Source organism: Marmota monax, unplaced genomic scaffold (genome assembly GCF_021218885.2).
Source record: "Marmota monax isolate L192 unplaced genomic scaffold, Marmota_monax_Labrador192_F-V1.1 WCK01_AAM20220418_F8-fsc00002, whole genome shotgun sequence".
NCBI lineage: Eukaryota > Metazoa > Chordata > Mammalia > Rodentia > Sciuridae > Marmota > Marmota monax.
This window is the reverse complement of record NW_026693571.1, coordinates 16,599,801-16,620,357: the sequence shown is the minus strand read 5'-3', so window position 1 is coordinate 16,620,357 and position 20,557 is coordinate 16,599,801. Positions and strand designations below refer to the sequence as shown.

Sequence of the window (20,557 nt, the reverse complement as noted above, 5' to 3'; positions counted from 1 at the left end):
CACTGATCAAATGTGTCTCCATGTGTAATCACAAAATTGGCATCAAACAAAAATTGAAAAAGTTGAGAGAAAAATAAATGGTTAAAAATCCTTAAAACCAAACCCAAATAAGGCAAGTTAAAGATTAATTGCATATATTATACAAGACTGCAAGAAGAGTTTAAAAAGGTCTTACCTTTGTTATTGTATACATCTAAATAATTTGGTGCTGAAAAAATTGTAATTAGAGAAGGGAAGCCTGTTGTTTGGCTTTTCCTGTACATGCGATACCTAAAAACAACAAATATGAGTTAAAAAGGTTAGTGTGCAAAAAGGGTGATATCAAATTACAGATTTGGAAATAGAAATTTAAATGAAAATTAAGTTCTATCTTTCAAAAAGGATTCAATTACATAATACTAAATAAAATTTTCTCTCTGAAGTCTTTTCAGGAGTGACAATGAAAACATACAATCATGTGTAATTTCCAAACAGATATGTTCTAAATTCAGCAAACCTCAGGGGAAGACAGGATTTTGTGGAAAACCACAGTTTATTTGCTTACTTAAAAATGTGTTGTGTGAATCAATTAATATCAGCAGGACTTTTTATTGAAAATGAGCAATTGATGAATCCCTCCTTGGGGAAATTGTGAATATGTCATCCAGTTTTTTGTTTATTATTGTTGTCAAGTACACATAGCCAGCTTCAGTATACAAAGTCAAGGTGCTAGGATTAATAGTGTTACTACTGTGTTTCACACTGATCTTTTTCCCCTTGACAAAGCTCAGTTCCATAAACAAAATGCTTCTAGAATATTTCAAGAAGATTTTACTAGTTGTTTTCTTCAGAGAAAAGTAGTATACCTGAATAGTTTCAAAAAGAAAAAAAATCGAAATCTTTTTAAATTTATAAATTTTAAAATGGCTACCTATCTATCAAAAGGTACTATTTGAACTACTTTAAGAACCCAGCTATATAAGGCACAGTTCATCTACCAGAAATAACAAATGCAAGACACCAAGAAAATGATAAAATTTTGTTTTCTAGCCATGCTTCTAAGTGGGTATTCCTTAAATCTATTTCATAGAATTCATGAGATGCTTTTTTGCCCTGATGGAAAAGATGCCCTGATTATTTGAGAAGTAGAGTGCTATTTTATAAATTAGTTTTGTTTTAGTAGAAAAATGTGACTGGATTGCTGGTTTATTTCCAAAGTTCTTGTGGCTGGTCTGTTTTAGTACTGATTGATTAAATATTACCCTGCTGAGACAATAATCTTTAACTTGCAGACACCAGCAAAGCTTGGTAATAAATAAAATTCTAAAATGGAAACAGTCTACAGATGTCCAAAAAATTAATCAGATATAAATTTCCATAGATTTAATCAGATATTCTTTGAAAAGAAATCACTCAGTCCAGGCAAAATGCTTATATATAACCTTCATATAATACTGAAGCCTTATAGAAAAAAATGGCCTGGTTATAAGTGGCAAGTCTTTGTATATTGCTCTATTTATTGGACCATTTTATGTCAAAAATATTGGCAACTTTCTGAAAGTATAATGGTTACAAGTTATCAAGATAATTGATTGTTCTTCTCTCTATTGATGAACTGCTTCAAAAAAAGCTAACTTTGAAAGGAACTTAAGTTTCTGCTTTGTTCCTGGAGCATGCTTGATGGGGGCCTTCTTAGAAACAATGTAGGTATCCTATGTTGTCAATTTCAGAAAAGTTGTAAAATCCAATATCGAAAATATGAACGAATGCATTTAATAATTTAAAGGCAAACAATGCCTTTCAGTGGAGCATAATGGAAAAGGGTATTCAAAATCAAATCCTAAATTTGTTATGCTAATTTCTTCCTCATGTAGATTTAATGAACTGCTGAAGTGAACATATTTGACATTTCTTAGTTTTCTAAACTCTGAAAATTGGTCTATGATTTAAAAATTTACCAATCAATACAAAATCAATTTCATGTAATTATTTGCTTAGAACATATGAGTTTTTCCTTTGTTTAAATGTCCCTATATGTTTTTTTTTTTTCCTTTAGAGCTCTACAGTGATCAGGAATAGCATTCTTTAAAACAAAAATATAACATGCAATATATTTTAAATATATACATGAGATTCTCATTCATCTTGCCAACCAAGACTGAAATGTAGCTGGTAATTTACTCAATTAGAAGACAATGGTCAAAGTAGGAACTGGGAGAAATAAGGGAGAAGGTTGCCTTACAGTACTTTAGAAAAGCTAAAAATTGACTTGTTAAAACTAAAGACTGAAGAACTTTAAAAGGGGCTTTACCACCAGGGACTCTGCCCTACCTGCCTTGTCAGTGACCATTTTAAGACCTAATTCTGTCTGGGAGTGAGCCTGGCAAAAGGGAATCCACAGGGCCTGAGCACAGGAGGAAGTTTTCAGAAAGGGGCAATGTACAGTTTTCCCAAACCCTCAAGTCTGCTTACCCTGCATCTTGGGCTTCATGGGCTCGGAGTATAGATAACAAGTTATTGTGCTGCAAGAATTCACAAACAGCTGGGTAACTGCCAGAGACAAAAAGAAAAGAGAAGTATCAGTTATCAAGTCATCAGGAGTCCCATATTCACCTCTGATATCCAGACCAGTTTGATAGAGCATAATCAAACATACACCATTCCTGAAACAAGCTTCTTGGCTGTAAGAACAGTTTGGTCCTATGGCAGAAAAGGCACCTACAGCAGTAATCATGATCAAACAGGGGATGTATGTGAATTGGAAACAAAACTAACCAGGCCATTATATAACAACAGTGGAGTGTTCCCTCTCAGTCATGATCAATTTTTACAAATTTCCATTTAAATACAAAGTAAACAGAAACATAAATATATCATGAGAATGAAACCTGAATATTCCCAAACACGACACCATTTGTACATGTGCTTGCATGTACGAGTGTGCAACAGAAAAGTGAGCTAGGAAATGCAGGAGAGTAAGTGTACTAGGAAATCAAATTCGGTTGATCTAATATTGTGGGTACATTAAGCTGACTGTATTGTGGCAACATCTAAATAAAATTATAGACATTCACAAGATTTTTAAATTGTACATTATATATTATCAAGAGCAGTTCATCTCAAAACTTATTTATCTTGACTTAGTAAATATATCCAATATACAATTATTATGTTTGTCTTAAAAGTTTCAAACTCGAAGGACTCCATTATAAGTGAAATTGAAACTACAAATTAAAATTTTAGAAACCTTTTTTTACAATCACAATATCTCTGCTGTACAAGTTTTTAATGAGATAAATGTGTGTTATAAAAATGAATTTTGACAATTCAAAACCAATACTCATAAACAAACTGCAGATATTTACCAAAACCTACTCTATACATACATTAGACAGCATTCATCAATTATAAAATAGCACTTTGTGGTAATAATTTAGCTGTTTATACTACTAAAATAATTTATCATAAAAATGATGAGTGTAGTTTCTATGCTACATTTGTATAAATTCCCTCATCAACAGGAAAAAAAAATACCACTAAGATGGCACAGAGTTATACATCAATTGATTGTAAGAAAGTTTCAGTTCTTTAACAAAAACGGGATCAAATGTTGAAAATGATTTCTGTGCACATCTGTGTGTGTGTGTGTGTGTGTGTGTTGCAAGGGGAAAAAAAGGAGATATGCATGAGGGCCCCACTTCCTAGCTGTCCCAGGTCCACATGGTCAATAAGCCATCCACCTAATTGGTCAGGAGTATGTCTGAGAGACTGATGAAGATGGCCTATGCCTCTATGTCGGAATGTGCCCATCTGGTATCTAAGACCAGGAACTGATTAGCCCATGTCTTCAAAGTCTGTTCTACTTAATGAAAAGGTGAGTCTCTACCCTTTTCATATAAGTTGGGAAAATAAATCTTTATTTCAGAGACAATGGCTGGACTTTCAAAAACAGCATGTTTGTTTGGTACATATTTAGCTATAAATGCCCAGCTAAGGAGTGTCATTGAGTATGTTCTAAATGAATGTTCCTCCCCCCATCTCTTGAGCGCTTTATAGTCCTCCTGCCTTTGAGGCTTTATAAGACAGTGTATTGTCTTGTTACATTGTTGGATGGGGACTGCTTGCCTAGTTTGTCACTTGCCTTTGTGTAAAATGGCTTCGTTACGCTCTCCCCCACTCCTGCCTTTTGAAACAATTTACACTCCTCTGATGAAAATATAATTTCAATATATTTTATTCATGCTAATTTGATACCATAATATGTTTAGACTGTGTTTTTCCTCATGAAAAAAATATGACTTTGAATGGAAACCTGACAAAAAATAAAATTAACTAAGCAGCAATTTGTTGATTAATAGTATTACATAAGGTTCACTTCTATTATTTACATGGAAAAAACTCATTTTGAAGAAAAAAATTATAAATTTAAAAATATGCATAATTAAATGTTCAAGCTTTTAAAGAATTATCCTAAATAATTTTTAGAAAATAATCAAGTATCCCCTAGATTTCCATTACTGATGAAATACTTGCCAAGGGTGCATTAAAATCTTAAATAGTATTTGAAAAACAACCAAAACATTCTACAACATTTCTATGCTTTTTTAATGGAAATGATCACAAAACAAAAGATTCAAGCTGAAAATCCATATATTTATATGTAATAAAATATATGGCTTTTCATAAATGTCTATATATATATGTGTGTGTGTGTGAGAGAGAGTGTGTGTAAGATAAAGATAAAATAGCACAAGTTTTATAAAACCATTATGAAGCAAGAAAGCATTTGATTCTGCAGTTAATTAGGGAACTGTTCATGAAAAATCTCCTTTATGTGAGATCTTCAAGGAAATGACCTTTGTGAATGAGTAGATGGGAAAGGGGTAGAATCTTATCCAGAAGGGGTAGACAGAATGTGGACTGAGTAAGAACAAAGGTGAAGAAGGCAGAAAAGAGAAAAATGTGATAAAAACAGTAGGAAAACCGAGTTGGTACTAAGCAAATAGCTCCATTATATTAGCTTTGTTCTGTTTGTTCTCCTCTTTTTCTTTCTACAGCATATTAAACTATAGTTTTGATGTTGAATTAACCCTCTCAGATTGAAGACTTATGATTTTACCCAGCAGGCATTATTAGGATGTGGTTTTATGGTTATATCTTTGTAGACACTCCATGTGCATTTTTTTCTCCTTGAAAGGTGAATTCTTTGCCCTGTATTGGTGAAATGATGCTTTTCACTGGAGAAGCCTTCACCATAAGCCCCCACACCCCAATCCCAATCAATGCAGAACTACTGCATCCTCTGCTTTTATAACGCACAGATCTAAGGTATCACTTATGTTGTGATGTAAAATATATTCACATATCTGCCCTAAGCAATACTGAGCGTCTTAAGAGAGGGATGTTTCCGACACTTCCCACCTAAACAGTTGGCAACAATCTATCAGCTTACTAGAGCTCAAGCAGAGTTGGGGAGATAGCCTCAAAGAGAGGCAGTTAAGCAGGTGAGAGGTGCAAAGGGTTTCTCTTCTGCCTCATGCTTCAGCAAAGCAGAAGCAGGAAGGCTGCAATCACTTTCCAAGGTACCTCGTTGGCAGCCTCCACCTCCTAGGTGCCCTCAACCTCTCCCAGCCCTACTGCATTCTCACTTGCTTCTTGATATCTATTGTAGATGGGCACTTAGCCCTGTATGATCTGAGTTTTCCAAGACACTGTCAGGCCTATCTTTTTCTAGTGCTTGCTGTATTTCTTCTTTGCCCCAGGGTTCTCCAACTAATTTGATTTTACCCATAGGGCTCCAACTTTTCCTGCCAGGCTTCTGCAGAGTTTAAGTCCTCGCTTATACTTGGCTGCAGGCGGCCTCAGAAGTGGCAAGCAATCTTTATTGAAGGTAAACTTTTTATTTTATTTTGTGATGTTAGGGATTCAATCTAGGGTTCATGTTTGCTGGGTAAGCACTCTACCACTTAGCTACATCTGCAGCCCTACAGCAAACTTTTTATTGAAGTAAAATACCAATACAGAAAAAGGCACAAATCAAAAGATTACAACTTGATAAGCTTCCACAGAGTAAACATCCTGGTAACTAATATTCAGATGAAGACAGGGAACATAACCTGAACCCAAGAAACTCACTGCTCCTTCATAATCACTTCCTAACTAAGTATCCATCATCCTGGCTTTTAACATTATAGATTAGCTTTCTCAGATGCTGAGCTCATTTGGATGGAATCATATAACATGTACCATTAATAAATAGTACCTGGTCTCCTTTGCTCATAATTATACTTGTGCCACTCATCCATGTTGCTATGTGCAGTCTAATATACATATTAAAGTTTATTATTCATGCTATAACTTGGTACACATATGTACATATGTTTACCATGTATAAAAATAGGAGAACAGCTTAGTCATATGAATGTTCGGATTCAGTGAACAACAAAGCAGCTAAATGTAATTTGGGAATAGAAGTGAAGTAAAACAACTCAAGTGGCCATTTTTGCAGAACTCTCCCACATTCCTTGCCTATAAGAGCTACCCTTCCATGACTGGATGGATATGTTTTCTTCATCTTTTCAAACTCTGGTAACACCTGTGCCTAAAGCCCTAGTTCACCTTGTCTTTGGGTTAAGACTCCTAACTCCGTATTTGTATGCATGTGTGTAATGGCCTGCACACCTGTGATGGCACTATGTATCTTGCACTTGGTCTGTTTTTGCTGTTTGCTCTCTGCTACTAGACTATCATTCCCTTAAAGGCAGAGACTCTGAGCATCTATACAACTTAGCAGAGGGCATACACAATAGGTGCTCAGCGAATGTTTGTTAAATAACTGAATAAGTGAGTGGATTCTCATAAAGGATGCTCATGAATGGAAGTGTAGAAATAGGGAAGGGGAGGGGGAGAGAGGATACTGATAAAATTGGGAGCAGAGAGCTCTGGTGTGATTTCAACAGATTAAAACTGCCCAAATTTTCTTCAACTTAGAATGGGAGGGAAAGAAGGCAGGATGGTTTAGTTATTGGTGATATTATAAAGAAAGTTTTAATAAGACATGATGTCTGATTGGTGCTAATTTCAATATAAGAAGAAAAGGTAAATGTACCTGCTAGTCTGTATAACTGGGAGAATAAAATGCTATTAAAACTAAACAACCAAAACCTCCAAAAAACCAGGAGGCATCTCCATGGGGATTAAGCAAGTGGGAGGTATATACCTGCTTCAAACAAGTTAAGTGCAGGTTAAGGACAATGGAATACCTAGACAGAAAGTTGCATCAGACAAATAGACATAGGGGATTGGAGCCCAGGAAGATAAAGAGATGAAGGGCAAGACACAGATTAAATAAGCAAACCACAGAGTTTCGAGTTTACAGTGGACCTGGGCAAGTGAGCCAGGTTCCTAGAAGAGAATGTGAATTAAAAAAAAAAAAGTATGAAGAAGACAAAGAAAGAGGCAGCATCTGCTGCTAAATTAGAGGAAAATAAGTTGGGAGTAGGGAGGAGGAATCCAAGGATTTCAAAAGGGAAGGGAATGATAAGAAGGTCAATTGCTGCAGAGAAATTAAGCAGCATGTAAAGAGATGGAAATTTGTGATCAAGAAATCAGAAGTGATTAGAGTGAGATGTAACTGCAGCCTTCAATACTAACAGTGTCTGTCAATATGTCCTTCAAGACTCAGCGCTTAAAGGAACTGAACTCACTCATTTTGAAGCAGGAAAACTCAAAACAAGAAGCGAATATGATTCATTCAAGGCAGAGCTACAAATTGACAACCTAAGCACCATATCCTGCCAACAGTTTTCCTTTGTTTACAAGAAAGTGAGTATTTTACCTCCTATGTCATCTTCAGTCTAACACTTGGTCTGCTCAAGTAGCTCAATTACCTGCTTGAACATTATAGGCATTTGAGTATGCAAACTCTAAGATCATAAAAATAAATGTAGCACGGGGGCAAAAACAGATTCCCATGGATTTTTTCCTCTCCATCACTTTGCCTGTCTAATAAGTCTCAGGGACAGAATTTAAAAAAATCCTTCTGATTTTTCTGTATAACTTTTGTTTGAATGTCAATCATAACCAAGACAATATGTTAGTGATAGGATTGCATATTGTTATATATGCAAACTATACATGAACATGAAAAATAAATCTGGATGTGGTATATGTAAATTACTCCAATTAATTGAACAGGTAATTGTTGCTAAGTTTCTCTACTAATTTCATGGCTTGTTTGTGTCCATCTAGATGAACTGTAGAAACCATCACCTTAGAAAAGGCCTCAATATTTTCAAGATGTTGCTAAAGGCAAAAGGACCAAAAAGCTCCAGGAGAACAGGAAAGACATTTTTATCTTTCTAAGACAAAACATAATCTTGACTTTTCTGCAAGTAGTTGGAATCTGTGAGCTGCAGATTTAAATACTCAACCTCACAATAATTTGTTATGGCTAAAAGATTATATCTGTAAGAACCTCCTATGAAATGATTTAATCATTTTGTGGAGAATAAAATCTAAAAACATGCTTAATTCTCAACTTATCCAGTTGATAGATTTTATTCCTGATCTAAACACATTTTTGAGTATATGTTCACAAAATAAAAATACTACACTTTATGTAAGTTCAGTATGGGACTTGGTTCAGAATGATTTATACGGATAGCTAATGCAGAAAACTCATGGCAGTATGCCATGCTATGAATTAATGAATGGAACTCTATTAAAATCAAGAGTTTGTATTTTGTTTGATACTATGATAATAAAGAACAACTCAGTGGCATCACACAGGTAATTTAAACTTCTAGTATGATTGGGGATTTAATACCAGGTTTGGAAAATTGAACACTTGGCTTTTATATACTTCAATCATACTTAACTTTTCTCTAGAAATAACATCTTTAATAAAGGATCATTCCTAAATTAACTACTGCAAAGAATCTTTAGGATTTTTTCATAAATATTATACATGTTTCTTCATTTTGTCCAAAATAGCTCCTTAGACTTGGTGACCAAATTTTCAAAACATAGAGGTGGATTATAACTTTTGGATAAAAAAGTTTAGAATAAACCTCTCTATTACTAAGTATAAAAAAGATTTTTTAATCCTTCACAGTGTACGATTTTCTACCTACAACCTATAATTTCTCAATCACATCAACAGAAGAATAACAACACTTTTCCCTCATAGTAAAAATATATATATTTATATATAAATATAAATAATATAAAACAAAATGCTCTACCATGGAAAAGATTGATCAAAATTATACAAAGGATATCTGCTTAATTCACAGATAGAAGGTATGCAACTGGATGTGTTTTATAGAATTTCTTCCAGCTCTGCCATTACCTTAACTCCCTGCCTGGAATTGAGCCCTAACTTTGGGGAAATGCCACATTTGGTTTTAGGAAAGAAAGTAAAGTGGTGGGGGAGGGAGAGGAGAAGAGGAAAGAGGAAGGGAAAGGAAGGGGAAGGGGAAGGGGAAGGGAGAGAGGGAGGGAGGAAGGAAGGAAGGAAGGAAGGAAGGAAGGAAGGAAGGAAGGAAGAAGGGAGGGAGGTAGAGAAGGAAGAAAGAGAAAGAAAGAAAGAGAGAGGAGGAAGGAGGAGAGAGGCAAGGAGGGAGGGAGAGAGAGGGAGTGAGAGAGAGAGAGGGGAAGGAAGGAAGGAGGAAGAGAGAGGGAGAGAAAGCAGATGGAAAGAAAGTGTAAGTTAGTTAGTAGGTAGGTAGATAGATATACTCTAGAATTTAAATTCTCAACTTTTCATAACCTGTTTCCCTCTTTAAACTTTCATGTAAGCCACAAATCTAAGACAGGAGATCCTAGTGAAACTGAAGACAATCAGACAGATACACTAAGCTAAAATTGGGGAGACATGTCAAGAAAACAGTGAGCACATGCAGAAACCCAATTATTTGGTAGATTTCTTTGTAAAGTGTTCTGAAATGTTATGGAATGAATAAATCCCCAGAGATCTGCAAATGTAAAAATATTTTAACTTGGTTATCAAGGTGCTAAAAATAAATTCCCTATGTACCTATCTAGCTGCTAATTTTAATTTATACAGGAAGCTTGACAAACTTAAAAAAATATATGTGTATATGTTTTTATTTTCATATATATATATATGAATGGCTTGAATGTAATTTAATTAACCAACAGAAAGTTATTTTTCTGATTGAATTCATGAGAACTGGTAAAAAATTTTAAATGTGATTGCATATTTAATGAAAACTCAAGGTCGGTCATGGATTTTTTTCCACTGGAGTTCTTGAAGTAGAAGAGATTTTCTACTTAATCCTACCATCTTCTTCAGCAGCCTCTCCACTCTCACATCACATGATCTTTTCTGCCTTTTCTATTCTTCACAGAAATTGTGTATTTATGTATGTGTGTGTGTGTGTGTGTGTGTATATATATATATATATATATATATATATTTCACATCAATTTATTCACTCATTTATTTATATTTTCATTGTGAGAATTCTAAGAACCCATTTGAGCCAAACTATCAAAGTGAACCTTTCGCTTATCCTGGTTACCTAAAGGAGTTATACAAATGTCATTAATGAATCCAATGGCTGCTACATTCCAGCATTTATGAGGCAAACCTGTCCCAACCGGCGAGCCCTGGGTCCTCACCTGTAGAAGTATGAACATCCCCTGACTGTGTTGTGAGTGAAATGTTCCTGAGTCTTCTCATTTCCAAAATCCTCCAGGGGGTCTGACCACAGGATATCACACATGGGTCCATAAGCAGGTGGTTCTTTGAATCGGTCTAACTAAGAAAAATAGAAGACAGAGCAAAATACTAATCTTTGGGAACTTGGAATTCAAAAACCAGAGGAAACCACGTCCACCTGCCTCTCCCCAATAGGTGAACTCCACTGCTCACTTCTCCTCTGCTTTCCTTCTTTCCTTCCCATCTTGCTACTCTTCATCGCCAAGTCGACTCCTTCCTTCTTTCTCCAGATGAGCTTATTTCTTTTTGGTCTTTATCACTATCTTTATCTTTCTCTTGCCTCAATAGTCCCCAAAGTTTCTTTTTCCCTTTCTCCTCTCCTCCTTTAATCTTTACCTCTCCTTACTTATTTTATTTATCCAAGTGTTTTAGCCACTGCCAATTAATGTGACTCCATCTGTGTTTCATTTGTGAAAGGAGAAGTGTTAATTATCTTTGGGGAGATTCCTCCTACTTCCTCCATTAGATTTTTATATTAACAACAGGATTTTGGGAGCAGAAGACTTATGATTTAAGAGGAGCTACTTGCTATATGACATTATGGATATTAAGTCATTAGGGCCCATCTAGGTGTCTAACAAAAGCACAGTCTTCCATACAACTATGGAAGCGGGAAATAAAAGAAATGATAAGGAATCAAATCATTCTACAATTTTGGGGTCATTCTTTAGCTTACATTCTAAACATTACAGTTTTACCTGAATCCTTCATATAAAATCCACTTTTCAGTGATAAATGTTTATCAAAGTCATATTTCAATTTAGAAAGGTGCATTTAGGAAGTATGAACAACATAACTAGAAATAACAGCCCACCAACAATCTGATAAGACTGTTACTTGAGTTTATCATAATTTAATTGCAATGAAAAAATGCATAAAACTATTATGAAAATCCATTAATAATGGATGTACTTCAGAGTCAATACTTGACTATTTGGAAAAATCCAGTAGAGACAGCTTAAATATTAGGCTGACAAGCAGTGGAATTCTCTATTTCACCTGGGACATACAAGATGATGAAGTAATGGTTTTTCTATATTCTGGTGTTTAATATTATCTAAAGAAAACAAAGAAATATTTCACATTTTCAACACCCAATGAAAATTTTCAATAAGACACCTCTATATTTCAACCATTATATGAGCTGTATTCATTATAAATGTAGACTTGTTTGAGAAATTTAAATAACTTATGTCTTTGAAACAATTCATCCAAGAAAAATATTGCTTGTCCATGCAAATACATAATTTCTTACAGAGAAATAAGAATTTATTACTAGAGGTAGAACAGTGGAGGAGGGAAGGTTTTCAGACCAATATAAATTCCCAATCACAGGTTGGGAAAGCAACCCTAATATAGAATTTACTCTGGAAAAATTATAAAGTCAGTTTAGAGGTTCACACCATCTACACTAAAATATGTAAATACAAAATGAAATAAAGTTAAGTGTAGTAAAAACTCTGACATATAGTGAAATGAAAACCTCAAAATCATTTTATGGCAAGGCTTAGAATTTGATGATATATAAAAAATTGTATAGAATATCTGAAATACGCCAAAAAGTAAATTCTGGGGATTGCAGGTATATTTTTTTAACTATTCAATGTATCATGAAACCTTTAGTGACTGATTTCAAGAGTCCATCAGGTTGTAGAAGAATTTGTCTAACTTCATATATAAAGGAACTTTCTATACATGAACTCCATGATTACCTTTCAACAACATATCTGTATAGCACTTTAAATTGAAAGCAAAGACAGATTGCTCAGAGGACCAGAAGCAAATATGTAATGGTGTCTTAAAAATTAACCCAAGTAAAGTATAAAACAGAGGTTTATTTAATGTACCCGTGTATGATTTTAAAAATAACAATCATGTAATTCCTTTCTCGGAGGAAAGTAAATCCGGTATAATTTACAATTTATCTACAACACTATTTTAACACCTGCTCACTTGAACCTTAAGGATGGAAATCTCCTGATAGAAAAAAAAATTGTATGCTTTGCTACCCTAAATATAATTTTTCTCTAAAAATCAATAAGCTTTTTAAAGAATACTGAGTTCCTGGCAGTAGAGATTTATGATATCTAAATATGTTCATGATTTAATAAGTTATTTCCTCAACATCATGAGTTTCATGAAGAAAAATTACTAAAGAAACACAACAAATGAGAATCACGTAGAAATGATTTTTTGTGTGGGTTGTAGAGGTTTGTAGATTATATTTTTACCCATGATTGTATCTTTAACAAAATAGCCCAATAGCCATATCTTTTTTATTTATTATTTGTGGTGCAGAACTTTATACATCTATACATCAGCTGTGTTCAGATAAGGAAAGGGCTATATTGAGTGAATTTTTCACTCATCCTCCCTGTTAGGATACTTGGCAAGTTTCTCATCCAAGTAAGTCCATAAAACTGGATAAAGTCAACTAAAACATAAATGCACATCCCTGAAGCCCATTACAGAACAACTACAGCTATTTATACTCTGACCTATTCCATTTTCCATTCTGTACTTATTGTAGTAACTGATTATAAGGTTACTAATATGTGAAAAGCTCACCTGACTCTTTGATTTCCTTCTCTACTAAACACTATGGGAAAATACTATTTACTAATTTAATATTAAGGCAATTGATGGAATTAACTGATAAATATTATTCAATATATAGATTTCTGAGATTAAGCACTGAAATTTTCAAACACAGGGAAATGTAAAAAACAATTAAGTGGCAATGATTCCAACAAGTGACACCAAGGGATCTTTGTACAAATACCACTTAAGTAATAATAAGCAAGGGTTGGAATTTGAGTTGTGTCCACTATCAATCTTAAGTAAATCTATATTCAAGCAAAAAATTCTGTACTCATTGAAATTAGGCCCTCACTTGTTTGAGCTACAGTCTACTTATAACACATAAGACTTAAACAAGTAAATATTAAACTACATATTTAATATTTACTTGTTTAAGTAAATATTTATAACATATATTTATAACAAAACTCAGCAGAAACCTGATTCAGTTAGAGTAATTTAAAAAAAAATGTGACCAAATTATTATGGCAAAAATTACTGGGAAGAGTAATAAAAAAATTAGAATTATTTTCACCTTTCTTTTCTTCTTTGATATAAGTACAAGGAAAGTTTCTTAGGTCTCTAAAAGTAGAGGGTGGAAGTTTTGACAATAAATATGGTTCTCAAATATTCAGAATTCTTGAAGAGAAATCTTAGTTAGACTTCCTAAATGGAAGCTTGGTAGTGAACAAAGTCTTCTCATCACATATAAAATGCCATATATATTAGTGTAAACAAATACCTTAAAATAATTCCAGGTAATATTATTTTAAGATAATATAAGAAGATATGTGTTTGGGGATTTGGGCATCAAGAAAAAATGTGTGGAGTTTTTGGAAAATAAAAGGACTTACTTTTCTGATGTCATCTAGAGTGTTGATCTCTGGAGACAAACCGCCATGTACACACAGGAACTGCTGGTTCATCAGGGCAGCCAGGGGAAGGCAGTCGAAGGCATCCATGCAGGCGTCATACACACGCTCCGAGTACTTTATTTTACCTTTCAAACATGGTGAAATGTTTACTCTCATGGTTTCATCATTAGTATCAATGCATTAAAATAGTTTTGTTTCTTTTTAACATTTTCTTGCCAATATGTCATGATAAGCATAAAATTACACTTTGCAAAATTTTGAAACAGAATCAAATACAACTTTTAAAGATTTATATGTTAATCTTAATATGGTATTTTATATTTTTATTACTCAAGCATATTTTATAATTTTTATGACTTTTTATAGCAAAGAAGAGACTTTTTACATATATTCTGGCTAATTATCTGTAGACATATCACCACAAAAATACACACTTAACTGGAGACCAAAAGAATGATGGTCATAAAACTGGCTGATATTCCTGAATGATTTTATAGAAAAGCCGATGGCAAGAAGTTTTCTAAAGTTGTTCATATCTCACTCACTGCATATTGCTTTTCCCCTATTGATTTGTATCTAATGTTTTGAGAGAAGTCTTCATGCTCCATTGAATACATAAACACATGACAGAAATTGAGGCTTTAGTGGAAAATGGGGAAAATTGAGAGGAAGAAAATGAAATTACATGATGTACTACATGCTCCTAGTCTTGATATCTAAAGAAGAAAGCCATCTCTTTAATTTTGTAAAGTAGAACAGAGGTTAGTATACATCAGATTCAAAAATAGAGGAACGAGGTTCTGTCTGACCTCCATTTGCTTTTCTTGAGTGATATGAGATTTAAGGGTAGAATTACTGTCTCAAACAGTAGTACACTTAACTGGTTTAAAAAGGAAACTTACTTGCCTCTTAAGATCAACTATACCAAATATCAATTTGAATTCTCAAATATACTCAAAATTAATCTGAATATTAATTGGAGAATTTTTAACTTGAAAATAAAATTAGAATTTCTATAACTGCTCAAGCTTAGAAAGAAATAGGCAATAACATGAACCAGTGTCACTTGAAATTTTTAACTGTTAGGCAATGGATCATATTATAATGTGCTCTTAGTTATTGATTTAAATGACAATTTACTACATACAGTATTAAAGGAAGAAGCTTACAGTATACTTACATTCTTGTTTAAATGTGAAATACTCTGTTAGATGTCTACATTCATGATTTCCACGAAGTAAAAACAGTGTTTTGGGGTAAAGAATTTTCAAGGCCCACAAATACAGCACACACTGAGAAAAATAAAAAAGAACATGAACATCAACATTTTTCATTATACTTATTCATTCCATTGCTTACATATCAGGAACACATGAATCAAATGTATTCTCATGACCAAAGATCTGCCGCCTAGATCTTATTAGGAAGGATAATGACAATCATAACAAACAACCAGCTGGTACAAAGCCCAGGTTCACCTGTGCTTGAAATATATATGCACCGAGGATCACAGGCCACAGGAAACAACAGGGTGAGCAGTCAACAGAAAGAAACTCTTGTGGCCTGTGGGAAGTGAGGGAGGGGTATGCAGAAACACAGGGAAAGAGGAAGAGGCCTAAATCAAAGTACACTAGAAAGAAAATATACTGCCTAACTGTACGAGAAGGATTATGGTGAGCAAACAAATAATAAACTTAAAAAGACACTTTATTTATACATCTCCATTATTTAAAAAAAATCATGTAACAGAAATGGAAGAAGAAATCAAGGGCAAGACATGATTTGCAATTCAATACAGACAAGCCAAGAGATGCGGATTTTGTTGTCATTTTCACTTACTTTCTCTCTCCTTCACTAACTCCCTGACTTCTCCTCCCATGGAGGCTCACGTCTTACCTTTTAGTTTTACATATAAACATTATTAAATCAATGGCCAGAGAATCTCACATACTAATGACAGAGAATACATTTCATATACCTTAAAACTCTAAAAGTAGTTATGCGTCGCTGCATTTTGAGACAGTGATGGTCATCTATGCAGGCACCAAGTGTGGAATCAACCTGTACTGCCATACTCTTCCTGGAAGGTGTGCTAACTAGAGCTAACCAGAGTACTCAAGTACTACTATAAAGTTTATTATCCTCAGCTGGCATTCATAAGAACCCTCAGGGAATGGGAAACCATGCTTTGGAAACAAGTGTGCTGCCTCATACTCATGAAATTTACTTTCTAAAACTGAAGATGAGAAGGCAAAACACCACAGAAATACTGAGGCAGGTCTGATTCTGGATACTCAAATTTAGGACAAAAATACACAAATAACAATCAGCTTCCCAACATAATATAGATATGCCCAATAATGTCTATGGAGAAGACTATTGCCAATTTATTTACTGTGCTACCTGTGAGGAATAATTACTTCCATCAGTTTCTATAATTTATGAAATGAGTGGAGACTAGTTATATTTGAATAGACAGCCCAACATTTGGAGAAAATACTAATTATCAAAGCACATGTGTATTACTGTAATGTTCAGACAAGATTTGTCTTAAAATAATAAACATGTGATTGAAGAAAAAAATAAAAGATTGACATTAAATTATATATACATCATTTCTTTTATTAATTAATTTTCTCATTACCACTTCCCAATTTTAGTTATTAGCTAAGTGCATGTGAACTATGATATGAGTACTTCTGAAGAGGTGACCACAGGGGCTGTATGAGTGTTGCTTGAAGCCTCTCGGACTTGTATGTGCAGTTCCCTGTCATCTCAGTGGATGGCATGGTGGCTTAAGGAGGCTCTTGTGTATCAGGCTTGATAGCTCCACTGACATGTTTTAAAAAGTGATGTGTGTATTACTCGAACTTTTCTCAGGGGCTGGGATTGTGGCTCAGTGGTGGAGTACTTGTCTAGCATGTGTGAGGCACTGGGTTCAATCTTCAGCACCACATATAAAAAATAAATAAATGAATTAAAGGTATTGTGTCCATCTACAACTAAATATAAAAATATTTAAAAAAAGCTTTTCTCACATTCCAGGGAAGCTATTTATAAACTATCATCAACATCAATGAAATGATAGCTCCCAATTTAAAAATGTAGAAGACTGTATTTTAATTGAAATTATATACACATATGTATATATATATTTTTTCCAAATAGGTTATTAACTTAAAATGTGTAATTTGGAATAGAAATGAGTATGGAAAGTCCTTTAAAATATATTTACATGTATATATTTACATGCCAGGCCTGGTGGTACATGAGAGTGGCTCTGGAGGATGAGGCAGGAGGATTGCAAGTTTGAGCCAGCCTCAGAAACTCAGCAGTGCCTAAGAAATTTAGCTGCATCCTGTGTCAAAATAAAAAAAGAAAAGGAATGGAGATGTGGCTCAGTGGTAAAGTGCCTCTGGGTTCAATCCCTCAGAAAAGAAAATGAAAATAATAATAATAAATAATATATATTATATATTTATATATACATTATGTATATTGTATATATAAATATGTATTATGTATATAATGTATATAAATGTATATATACACATATGTATTATATATAAATATGTATTATATATGTGTGTATAATGTATATATAAATATATATATTCACTTGCTGAAATTGCTATTTTGAATGCAATTTATTTACATGCTTAGACTGCTCTGTAGCTATCTTTTGGGTACATTCCTCCCAAGTCATAGGTCAATGAATTTTTACATATGTATAGTTCCATGGAACTACTACCTAGATCCAGGTATGTTCCCGTACCCAGAAGGTTCCTGTGTGCCTCTTTCCAGTCAGTATCTTCTGAACATGTAATCAAAAATTTGACCTTTAGATTAGTTTTGCTTGTAACAAGTTATCTTAAAGCAAAGCTTTAATCTCCTCATTTTAAATCTTAACTACATTTTTTTAAAACTCTAATACTCTAGAGAAATCACATTTTAGAACCCACATTTTCTTTTGGGCCATCTGTTAAAGATCTTGTTTTGACATTAGCATGTGGCTTTATAACTTTATCACCTCTAGTCGTAATTACTTCTTACTGAAGCACTTTCCTAATTGAGCAAAGAGAGATACAAAATTGCTCTGCTAAATATTCTTAATCATGTCTGTTTACGGCTTTCCAGTGATGCAATACACATTTAATTTCCCTTATTATTTAATGAATGCAGAGTACCTATGGTAGGAAATCAAGAAATGCTGACTCTATTTCTGCAAATGAAAAGGAAGGAAGGAAGGAAGAAGAATAAAGAGAGGGAGGAAAGAAGAAAGGAAAGAGAAAGTAAGAAAGCAAGAAAAAAAAAAAGGATAATAACTCAATTTCCAAATGGTTGGCTTTAAATATTCCAAAAATGAAAGTTCTCTTTTCACATTTCATTTCCTCCTTCTCTGTGGCAAGAATAAAGTGCCTTCCCAAACACGGACTTAAACCACAAATGCAGCAATATGGAAGAAAAAGCATGGCAAATGAAAGGGCAAGGGTGGACTGGGGAGTGGAGCCCTGCCAGCCCTTGCCCTCCACATCTGGTGGACAGAGCTGCCAAGCACAACACTGTCTGGCTAGCAACTGTTTTGCCATTTAAAGTTCCAATATTCTGCACATTAGTTTTTGAAAGAAAAAAAAAGAAAGAACTACAGTCTCTTGTAAAAAGAAATTGTCATAATCAATGACGATAAATAAAAATTAGTTAAATCATGGTTATTTTTGTCCATGTGGTATCAGATGGTAAACTGAACACAATTTTCACTGAATTAATTGCTCAGGTAGAAATAGCACAATGTTAGCTAGCTTTTCTACACAGTGAGATGTAAATGAGTTGTACCAGTCATATCAACTGAACTGAGTCTTTTCATTCTTACCCTTAATTAAACAACTATTTACAATTTAAAGTAAACTGAGTCACTCAATATGAAAGATGAAGCATCCTTTATCTTTGGATTATTTTTCTGTCACAGACATCGCTTTCTCCTAATTCTGTATTTTCTCCAGCAAAGCAATACTAAGGATATCATTTTCTTCATTAAGTTGTTGCTTTGACAAATAACATTGCAATGGTTTGCTTTGTAATTTATGCTTTTTAACATTATTCTTAAAAAAACTGCATAGGACAGAAAAGGAAAATGTGAAGGAGGAAACAAGAAGATAAAAAAGAAAACACACAGCTTTAGCTATATATTAATCAGCTCCCTCAACTCATTTATTATCTGAGCTGTGAAATGTTCCAATCAAAAGTGCTCCCCCTCCATTACTGGACAATAATGAATCTAAAGATGTGCATTGTTTGGGACAAGATCCAAACTCATGAAATGTTAAGTGAGCTTCTCTAAGACATCGGTTGCCTGGTCTGACATGCATACAGAAAAGTACCAGGGGAACAGCAATGCCTCATAAGATGAGACAGCAGAACATTTCTTCCTCATGTCTGTGGCAACACTCTGTCACCTACATCCTCTCTTGTGCTGCTTGCTCGTTATTCTCAGGCAGAAAACGGAGCATTGCCTGGCTTGCTGAGGTTCACTCTAGTCTATGAGTTCACAGCTAATAAACAGGATAACTTTTCACCCTTAAATATGTTTGAGACCTGGGTTAGGATCTGAGTGTAAGTGGAACAGGCAGGGCCAGCTTCCTGCAAAGCCCAAGGCACTGTATCGCATAAGGGCTAGAAAGAGAGTCTAATGAACGACAGGGAAGGAAACGGCTGTGTGTGCCTCTGTTTGCAATTCTGAATTTTTCCCTGTGTTCGCAGAGAAACACACTCAGCCGGTGGACCTATATATACACATATGCTTGATCAAAGAGATTAGGTGGTGTAATGCAATCATCAAAAAAGGAATATTTGATGTAAGGCAAATTATTACTCAAAACAAAATTACCTCTTTCATCACTACTCAAAAGCTTGCTTGTTTGGGGGCTAACTTTGTGGGAAATGATTTCTAATCTTGGCAAAGAGAGAAAATTGGGGAGGCAGGGGGAGAGCGCATAAAATGAGCTATATGTGCTCCTCAGAGTATATTATCTCCATCCAGTCTGTAAATACACCAAACAGAAACTACTAGAAATTCGAACCTACCCTTCAAAGCTGATTTGATAAAAATTAAATTAAGTGGTCCTTTTTACTCAAAAGATAGCCAAACAATGTCTGCAGTGTAGCCTTAAATTATTGAGATAAATCAAGAACCTTTTGAAACCTGTTAGGATAACACACACTTTAAAAATAAGCTCTTATTTTAGGATTTTTCTTAAACCAACAATACCATTCTCATAGAGAATATTTTCTATTTAATGCTTTGCCCTTCAGATTATATATGTGTGAATATTAGTACATTCATGGGTAAGTGCAACAATGTGTATCCCTTTCTGCATTA

General features: G+C 34.2%; 1 protein-coding gene across 2 annotated transcripts in view; it reads right to left on the bottom strand.

Moving 5' to 3' along the window:
* Nucleotides 1-20,557, bottom strand: part of Ppp3ca (protein phosphatase 3 catalytic subunit alpha) — a 310,937-nt gene that overhangs the window by 57,744 nt on the left and 232,636 nt on the right. For both annotated transcript variants that reach the window (XM_058583828.1, XM_046458923.2), the window contains exons 4-8: nucleotides 15,362-15,473; nucleotides 14,161-14,306; nucleotides 10,627-10,766; nucleotides 2,452-2,529; nucleotides 176-270 (exon numbers count right to left, since the gene is read on the bottom strand). In XM_058583828.1, the coding sequence (XP_058439811.1) occupies nucleotides 176-270; nucleotides 2,452-2,529; nucleotides 10,627-10,766; nucleotides 14,161-14,306; nucleotides 15,362-15,473 (571 nt within the window). The remainder of the gene's footprint in view (nucleotides 1-175; nucleotides 271-2,451; nucleotides 2,530-10,626; nucleotides 10,767-14,160; nucleotides 14,307-15,361; nucleotides 15,474-20,557) is intronic.